General features: G+C 37.7%; 1 protein-coding gene across 2 annotated transcripts in view; it reads left to right on the top strand.

Moving 5' to 3' along the window:
- triqk (triple QxxK/R motif containing) overlaps window positions 1-9,541 on the top strand; it is a 24,405-nt gene that overhangs the window by 9,531 nt on the left and 5,333 nt on the right. For both annotated transcript variants that reach the window (XR_001661577.1, XM_007547690.2), the window contains exon 3: window positions 2,405-2,490. Coding sequence is in view for 1 of the 2 variants with exons in the window: in XM_007547690.2 (XP_007547752.1) it covers window positions 2,405-2,490 (86 nt within the window). In the remaining variant the exon portion in view is untranslated. The remainder of the gene's footprint in view (window positions 1-2,404; window positions 2,491-9,541) is intronic.

The following is a 9,541-nucleotide window of genomic DNA, read 5'->3' as shown; positions in this document are numbered from 1 at the left end:
ATATATTCATATTCAGTTTATAAATATATTAAATGTGTCAAAGCAAACCCATATTGGTAGATCTGCAAATACAAACTATACACCACGTGTTAAGGGATATACACTGTTGTTTTTACAACCTTTAAAATCAAGAAAACAAACTGAGTCCAGTGTACAATTTTCTCTCAAGACACAGTGGATCCATATGACGCATCATTATTCACATATGGGACTCCATTCTATTTTTAAATAGAAAACATTTTGTTGGAATAAAGTGCATTTATAATTGGCTTGCTTACTTAAAAAAAAACAAGCAATGGAAATGGTTATGATTCTTCGTACCTTCAATAATTCTAGGATTTACTGCTCCTCATCAGCAACAGATGAAGATGAGTTGATTTGGCTGACTTTTTTCTTTGTTTTTTTTACAGTGTCTCGGTCTCCACTGATTTGATGTTGCTTTCTGATGCGATTGTACATTCAGTTGTTTGCGGTCTGCAAAGCTTTGTAGCGTTTGTGTGAATAGCGAGGTGAGAGCAATTCTCTCCAACCAAATTCCCCCTTTCCATTTTCTGTCAAGTGAAGGAGACATCCAGTGCCCCCTAATGAATTCCCACTTGCTCGCTGTCTGCTTCTGGCAACACGCTCCCCATTTTTATTAGTCCCACACAGAGTCAGCGGGAGGCGAAGGAAGGGTGTAGCACCTGAAGGAATGGAAAGAGAAAGGGAGGCGGAATGAATTTGAAATTTCAGAAAAAGTTATAGGGGAGAATGATGAATATAAACCACACACACAAAAAAAACATGGTCATTTCTCTTTACTACCCATATAATAGAGAGAAAACTTGATTTTAGAATCTTATGCAAATTTCTATTTATTTTTCGCCTTTTTATTGGTGCAAAAAAAATAAATAAATAAGGATATTTTCTTCAAACTCTTTCTCCTGGATTATGCTTCCATCCTAAATGAAATTAGACTGTTCTCTGCATGTCACATGCAGGAGTCCTCATGTGACATTACAAAGGATGTTTTTCTGCTTGATACTAAAATACTGTTATTCTTCTGAGGCTTTAGCGATAAGTGCTAAGCTGTTTGTATTTATTGTTATGGAAGTGAAACAGACTCAACTTTACTCTAAAATAATTGATTTAACATTGTTTTTTCAAAACGTGATGTTGATAATAACCCCTGACCAATCAGAACTCATTCCTGTAATGGATTTTAACCATCACCTCAACTCATTTGTCAAAGTTAAGTTAATTCTGTTATACACTGTATTTGGTTTCAGGTATCATATCAAAGTTTACACCATGTTTAAGCATGTAAATTGTTCACACGCTATCCATCTCTACTGCTTTTCTTCACAGTACATACTAAAGTGGAGGCCACAATTCTAGGGTGTCTTATTTTACTTTTCACTTATTTTACCAGACAGAGGTTGCACTGACAGGAAATGGACAGTCCTTTGCAAGACTGGCCTTAAGAAAAATGCACGATGATTTAATTTATGTGAGAACCTGAACTAAACTTCTACACCAATTTTGTGTTTGTCAAATTATTGACAAAAGTTTTTGACAAAATTTGAAGCACCAAACAACTCGCTCTCACAACTACAACCACTCAGTGTTCAGTAAGTTGCTGGCTTTCAGTGTTCGATGTTACCAAGGCTTTGCCTCATGTTAATCATATTTGCACTTGCTTTGCCACTTGGCAAGTTTGCCTATAAATATCAGTTGTGGGAGTCAATCCCAAAAGGATGTCAAGTAAGCTTAGGTGGGTGGTTCAGATTAGAAAGATTTTGTTCTATTTGACAGACACTGAGTTATAGACATGAAAAACATGGGTGTGTGCAGTACGCCCGGGACAGCACGTCAGTCCATCACAGGGCAACACGGGACAAACACTCAAACGTAAAGTCAACGTAGAGAGACCAATTAAAACGACAAACGTGGTCGTATTAATTTCACTGAGGGATGAAGCCAGAGTACCTGGAGAGAACTCATCCATTCACAAGGACATGCAAACTCTATCTAGAGAGAGCCCAGGTCAGGATTCAGACTCGGGTTGCTGCAATGCCAATCACGTTTCCACTATTTAGGCCTTTTTTATGTGCTATTATTGGTTAAATATTTTTTTTTAATGTATTAATGTTTCATTCACGACTGTTGCGTTTAAGTTACAAAAGGTTTACATTTATCTTTTACGGTTTGAAGCAAAAGCTTGTTTAAACTACACCCAAAATTTTGGGCAATTCATTTCTAAATTTTCCATATCTAGTGGTTTCCTACCTTACGCATACTGATGCCGGCGGGAACGTGCCGCCTCATAGACCCTTTTTTTTTTTGTTTTTTTTTTCCCTCCCTCATACGTTCACTCACTGATCTGTTTTTTTTTTTTTTTTTTCTTGTGTTCTCTAAATTTTAGGCAAGCAGGACTACAAAAAGACAAAATCTGTCTTAAAAGCGACACGATTGAAAGCTGAAGCAAAGAAAAACTCCTCCGGATTTAGGGTAAGATTGCACAACCTCTCTGTCTCCTCCAGTGTAATTTGAGTTTATATTACACTCCAGTCTGCCTGTTTGTCTCAGTCTATCTGGAATTCCTCTTGTCTGCCTGCCTACCTTCTTTTTTTTATTTCTATTTGTCTGTCTAACCGTCTGATTGAGAGTGTGCCTCTGGCTCATTTTTAATATTCCCGACTCTTTACTGTACTGGCTCAGGAACTCACTGTAGGCCTTTTGGGAAGGAAATGATATGTACCAGATTCACCTGTAATTATGTGATGTGGCCCCCACACCCACGGAAGAATTGTGGGCTTCAAAGGAAATTGCAATGTTCTACATGGTATGAAAAATGCAGCTGTGGTATTGTGTATACAGGAATGCAAAACGTTTCTCTAATAGTAGGGAAGTGCCGCAATATTCTGTTTGTCCACGTGCAACAGCCTGAAAGACGCTACGAAGCTATTTTAAAGGCTGTGGGTCAAAACTGTGGGACGTCATCACCCTTAAAAGTTCATCGTGATATTTGTTGTTGTTACTAAAAAGTAAAGATGAAAATTGTGTTAAAGTCTCTGCAGTCTTTTTGGCAAATTAAATTGAATAACAACATGCTGATTATGATCTAGGCTGCCATAGGACACCGGCTACATTAAGTTGTGCAATTGTATTGCTAAGCAGCACACAGTAGCCTCAGTTCAGGGCTCTAGAGTGCCACCAATTTGGCGCAGCTGTTCATGTACATGTCTGTGTCATGTGGGCCAGGCTAGTCAGATATACAGAGTAGATGCAGCACAGACGAGGAGAAAATATGGAAAAGTCGAGGCCTGAGCAGTCCAAAAGTCATTACCATTGCCCCGACACAAAACCATCAATCTTCCATTTTGTGTGTAACATTCATGGATACGTGGGTGTTTTAACACCGCTTTTTTTTTTTTTTTTTTTTTTTTTTTTTTTTTCCAAGTGAGAAAAACCGCCTTTCCAGTCCAGTCGCCCCAGATTGTGCTGCTAATAGTTATGGCATTATATTTGTGCCACCGGCCTGAAGGCTCACTGAGACTTCACTTAGAGCACATATCTAAGTGAAGAAACAATTTGTGGTGAGTGTGTTTTATATCTCAAAACGCTTGGGCCTGGTGTGTCCTGGCACCCGATCCCCTCCAGCTCTCCTCCTTGGCCTGACGCCTGCGTCCGCAGAGTGTATGTAAATGAGCAGTTCGTGAACACCCCAGCCTCCCTTTCACCAGTTGTTTTTCTTTAGCCAATTAAAAAGTTGTTCTGTTTACACTCATAACAAGCCAGCCCCTTCTTTTCCTCATTAATGCCTCAGCGGGCCACAAGGAGCTTAAAGAATGAGCAAATCACATCCAGCATTACACACTGGGTGAAATGGTCAGGTTTTAAAATATGCATCTCTTAGACATGCAGGGCCTCATTAACCACGTCTTTAATCCAATTAGATTAGTCCATATCTTGAAATATTGATATCAGTCATGAATAATTTATGTTTTTTGTGCCCAAGACGAGGGGGAATTTTCAGAGGTCGGATTAAAAATACCTCCGGGATGAGGATATTAAACTGACTTGGACCTCTTGGCCGAGAGTTTGATTGAAATTCCGCCTAAATGTAATGGATATTTGGTCATGCTTGCTTTCCCATCAAGTTCTTTTTAGCATGATGTTAAGTTGAAAAAGTGTTTCTTTTTTTTCTGCTTTCACACAGCCTTGCGTTGAATTCTGAAAGCTTTCACTGGCCTCTACATCTCTGGCTGACGGCATCAAATTTCCATTGGTGCTTGTACTTTGGGTTTGGGTGCAGGAGTATGTTGCAGGTGTACCTCAGTGAATATTTAAAAAAAAAAAAAGTTAATTTATTTCAGTAAATAATTCAAAAGATAATTAGTAGATTTATTTGATATACCTCAAGTGATGTTTACGACTAACGGTTAATGAAAACCGAATATTCAGTTTTTCAGAAAATACGACTACAAAAGACTCAAACAATATTTCAGAAATGCAGGCCTGCTGAAAGCTACCTCCATGTGCTGTACAGCTTATGCAACATGTACTTAACATCCATGTGGTGTAGCTTGGAGACAATCTGACTTTATCATCTGCTTCAATACCCAAGTGGCGTACCCGAATAATCACCGAATGTTGAAACTTTACACTGGACCTGAGGTGAGGCACAGTCTGTGCCTCTAGACTCTAATCTCAGTCTCTGGGACATTGATTTCCAAATTAAGTGCACAGTTTGCTTTCTTTTGAAAAATGATCTTTGGACCATTTAGGCTAAAAAGTGCCTTTCTTCTTATCCTGGGTTTTTGATGTTTTTGTTGGATCAAAACAGTGGCTAAAAACAAGGATTGCAACACTTGCTCATGAATCTTGACCAAACTGCTCCCAACCCTTCAAAATGACTCATCATCTCAAGACGTGCTGGACAAAGAGCCAGCAGCAGGTTTATTCAACCACATTGTCTTTACTGCATATTACTGGAAGCTATTTCTGCTAGTTATCATTTTACCTCCTCCATCAGTAGTAGTAGGTCTGGGTTCACAGAATGTATTCAATTAGATCTTATTGTTTGTTTAGTCAAGTATTTTTTTTAAAAATTATTATTATTTTGGTTAATCAGGGCTACGAACTAACTGTGTTGCCCCATTTCCACCTTTTTAACCAGATGTGTGGTAAAAGTGTCACTTTGGTTTGTGATGCTTAAATTTGTCGAGATAACTTTACGGTAAGAATCGATCATATATGTTGTTATCTGGTGTTAACTCTGAACTGATGAACTGAGATGTTGATAGCTGCATGTCACCATATTGGTTAAGATTTTTTTTCAGGCCTTATCTTTTATATATTCTCTCTCCTCACCCTCACTTCTATGGAGAGCCATTTCAGCCAAAATTAAATAAATAAATAAATGGGTGAAATAAATTAAAAAATGAGTAAAATAAATCAATAATTAAAGAAAATGAGTGAAATAAATAAAAAAAATAGTTAAATAAATAATTTGGCTTTTTCATTTATTTATTTTTCATATCAATTTCTCTTTTTCATTTATCTATTTTTCATTTATCTGTTTTTCATTCACCCATTTTTCATTCATCTATTTTTCATTTAACCATTTTTTAATTTAGCTTTTTCATTAACCCAATTTTTCATTTATTTATTTTTCATATTATCAATTTCTCTTTTTCGTTTATCTATTTGTTATTTAATCTTTTATCCATTTACCAATTGTTCATTAATCTATTTTTCATTTAACCACTTTTCAATTTCCCTTTTTCATTTATTTATTTTTCCTTTATCCATTTAACCATTTTTCATTAAACTATTTTTAGTTTAATTAAAAAAATTAATGTAATTAATTAAAAAAATAATCAATTTTTTTAGATTAGATTAATTTAAAAAATAATCTAAAATAATTAAATTAATTATTTTAGATTAAAATAAAATAAAATAATTAATCTAAAATAATTAATCTGTAGAAAAGTAGTTAAATTAAAGTGGTTTCATTTAACCACTTTTCAATTTCCCTCTTTCATTAACCCAATTTTTTATTTATTTATTTTTCAGATTATCAATTTCTCAGTTTCTCTTTTTCATTTATCTATTTTTCATTTATCAGACATGCAGGCATGGAGAATCTGGCAGCTGTCAGGGCAGCCTGTCTCAGGGCTGTCCTAGTAACAGGACAGTCTGGATAAGTTGGCAAAACGGAGGATGGAGGCAGGGCAGACAAGCTAAGAAAGTGCCTGACGAACAGTAACTATTTATTATGTTTCCTGCTCAAGTAAACAACCTGCCTGAAGTATTAATGAAGACACCAGTGCACTCGTTCTGCGTGGTTTTGCAAAAATAACATGTAGCTGAAATATAAGTCCTCTTCCCTGCGTTGGGATCTGACAGCAGTGAGGAAGAAACTGGCAAGAAGATCAGTCTACGGTCTCTCCCTTCAGATTGCCTGGAGAAGAAGCAGAGCCTTCAGAGAAGCTCCAGCAGTATTCTCCTGCAGCACAGGAAACAAGCCTCCTGCCTCGTCTAATTGGCACAAACAACCTTCTGTTCACTTCTGCACAGCTTTTCCCGCAGTCTTATTTAGCTGCTGAGTCTGGAAAGTTGGGTAGGGGAAATTGCTCATAGAATTGGCAGAGGATGGAGAGTACAGATGATGACTCTGGGTATACTCCATCTGTCATTTGTGAATTTGTGTTGTGTGGAAACTAAGTTGCAGTTCTTTATTTGTTTTTTTGTGTGTCTGTTTTGTAAAGGTAGTGAAGATAGAAAATAAGTACAGAGTGTCGATTTGGCATTGGTAACTGGACAACAAGAAAATTACTACTGCGGGTGGCAACACAAGGTAAACTAAAGTAAATATTTCTAAAATATTGCAAAAAGCATACCAAGTAGGAAATAATTTGGTCAGGTTTTAACTAAAGTGTAAATAAATCCCTACAGATAACCAGTCTAAATAAGTTCCTTAGGTAATTTTCCTTTTGGTCAGTATATCTTGGTAAATGTACATCACACAACCCAGCATTCGGGTGTAAACTCAGACACACACCTTTGACCTGTCACACAAGACATGCTACGTGCAAAATAATTCAACCTGGCGCCGGGAAGGGAAGGCGGATGCGTACAAAATGACTCAATTTAGTTTAATCATGCTTCTCCGTCAGTGAGAGCCGATTTCTGTTATCCCACGATGTATAGGAGAACCTTTAATCACTTCACCCCCTCACCTCCTCTTACTTTCTAAAATTGTGCTGTGTTCTGTTTCCTTTGGTGTTTGTTATGTGATTTGCAAGCTTATTTGTGTTAGCATTTGCAACTAAGGGGTATTCCTTGTAAATATTCTCTTAAGATTGTGGATACTCGTCTTAACTCGGAGATTTCCAAAAGGTTGCCAACATTTCTGATTCAAGGGTTGAAAAGTATGTTACTGTCATACCTTCTCCCTCCCTGTTTTCACAATGTAAGAAAGTAAATATTGATTTATTTTTTATTTTTATTTTTTTGGACATGTTGAATGTAGTTGTAGTTTATTTGAACCCTTTCATGCATGAATTATGTTCCTTTGTGTCAGGATTTTTTTTTCCAATTTTTTTATTTTTATTTCCTTAAAGCATAAAAAAAGGTAGGAATTTTTTATTTTTTTTTAGGCGATCAATTGTAATTTTCTCCAATAACAAAGTTGTTATTTGAAAAATACATCAGTAGTATTGTTCTTTAGGGGTTATCTGATGTCACAATATTTTTTTTTTTACCTGCAAGAGTCGTCTGCAGTAGAAGGAGGGACCGGGTCGGTCGGCGTGCTTTTTTGTCTGTCGGCCATATTGGATTTAGCAAAAATAATTTCTTGCATTTGCAGCTGGTGGTCAGTAGTTGATAATGTATTTTATGATGCATTAGTGTCCACTTCAGTGGTCTGTGTGCATTTATAACATAAAAATCCACGAGAAGCACAAGAAAATGTCTTTTAGATAGCTGTCCACTGTAGTGACCACTATGCATGAAAGGGTTCTTAACCTGTTTTGGAGAATATGAAGAGTTAGTCTTGCCCATATTTCATTTATATTCCATAAATGGCTTAGATTAGAAAAGAGAGATTTTTTTTATGCCTCCTTCAAGTTAAATCAAAATTAGCCAGTCAGAGATTGGGTAAAAGCCAGACATTTAAATCACACGGAAAGAAACTCTAAAATAATTTGTGTGTTGCTTGAACTCGTGGAGTTCAACTCGTGCTTTGTGACTGCAGGACAGATGCCCCAGCAGCTTCTGCGTCTATCCACTTGCAGACACAAACAAACGTAGGTGCGTCCAGATTGATGTACACATTCCCACACAGGCTTGCACAAACAAACCCAGGAGGGGGAATGAAAATCAGACCAGATGAGAGGACGTCTGCTGAGCTGTGGCTCGTCGCCAGGGCGACGGGCACTTGCGCTCCCAGCACACTGAGTTTGCTGCAGCTGCCGCCGGAGCTGAGGGAGCCGTGTGATGAAGATGATGATGTGCTCAGGCCCCCATCCAATGGTCTCCATCAAAATGTGGGCAGAGAGGCTGCGAGTTTGTGTCTGAGGGTGTGTGTGTGTTCTTGTGTTGCCGGCTGCACACGCAAGTGTTTGCGGGCCTCGACTCAGTGGGCCGCTCTCCTCGAAAACAATGACCTCAATCAAGTGCAGGTGCTTTGTACGACTTGAGTGTTTGCAGCGAAACCCCTCCAGCTTGTTTTCATAGTCGAGTTACTGTAACCAGCTGTTCTCATAAAGAAGTAGGCGGAGGGAATAATATCGCGTCTTCTTTTGTTTCGGCAGATTTGGTAAAACGTGTGTATCTGGAGCGAACTGCTTTTTTTCTGATGTGTTTTTTTTTTTGTCAAATAGCTTCTGTCTTTATTATATTTTCAAAGCTGCCAGCACAGAAAAGAGAAAAGCAGAAAACAATCAAGGCTCCGCGATTTGATCACCCTTTCCTTTTTCTCCGAGGCCCGGGCAAAATGGAAAAGTAAATCAAGCGGCAGGAGCCTGGCGGGTAATATATGAAGCTAAAGTGCATGAAATTTAAAAGTTTTCCAATTAAGAGAGGACTTTAAGCTGTTTGGTGGCTGCTGGGTTGGAGATAAATGCGGGCCAAGGCTAATGAAGACCAATGCGGCTGATGACAAGACGCTGCAACGTGTACACAGATAGCTGGGTTGAGGCTGATGCTTTTTAATTGTCAAGCCCCCAACCCCCATCGTCTTAGTCAGAGAGGAGTTATTATTATTAGCCCCCTGCCACCTCTCATTTGTGCTCAGTCTTATCTCTTTGTTGTTTTCTCTTTCATTCTGTTGTTTTTCATTTGTCATTTCTCTCTGCAATTTGGCCGTCGGGTCGAATTTGTATGGTGCTTTTTGTCTGCTTGCTAAATGTGTTGTTTTTTTTTTTCTTGTTTTTTTGTGTTTTGTTTTGTTTTTCTGTTTACTTTTGATTATGAAACCTGTGAACCTCCAGAGAGTCTAATAAGATTATAACCTTGAGTAAAAAAAACAAAAAAAAAACAACAAAAAACAGAT

This window comes from Poecilia formosa, unplaced genomic scaffold (genome assembly GCF_000485575.1).
Source record: "Poecilia formosa unplaced genomic scaffold, Poecilia_formosa-5.1.2 Scaffold21, whole genome shotgun sequence".
Taxonomy (NCBI): Eukaryota; Metazoa; Chordata; class Actinopteri; order Cyprinodontiformes; family Poeciliidae; genus Poecilia; species Poecilia formosa.
Note: the sequence above shows the minus strand (reverse complement) of the source record. Positions and strands in the feature narration are given on the sequence as shown.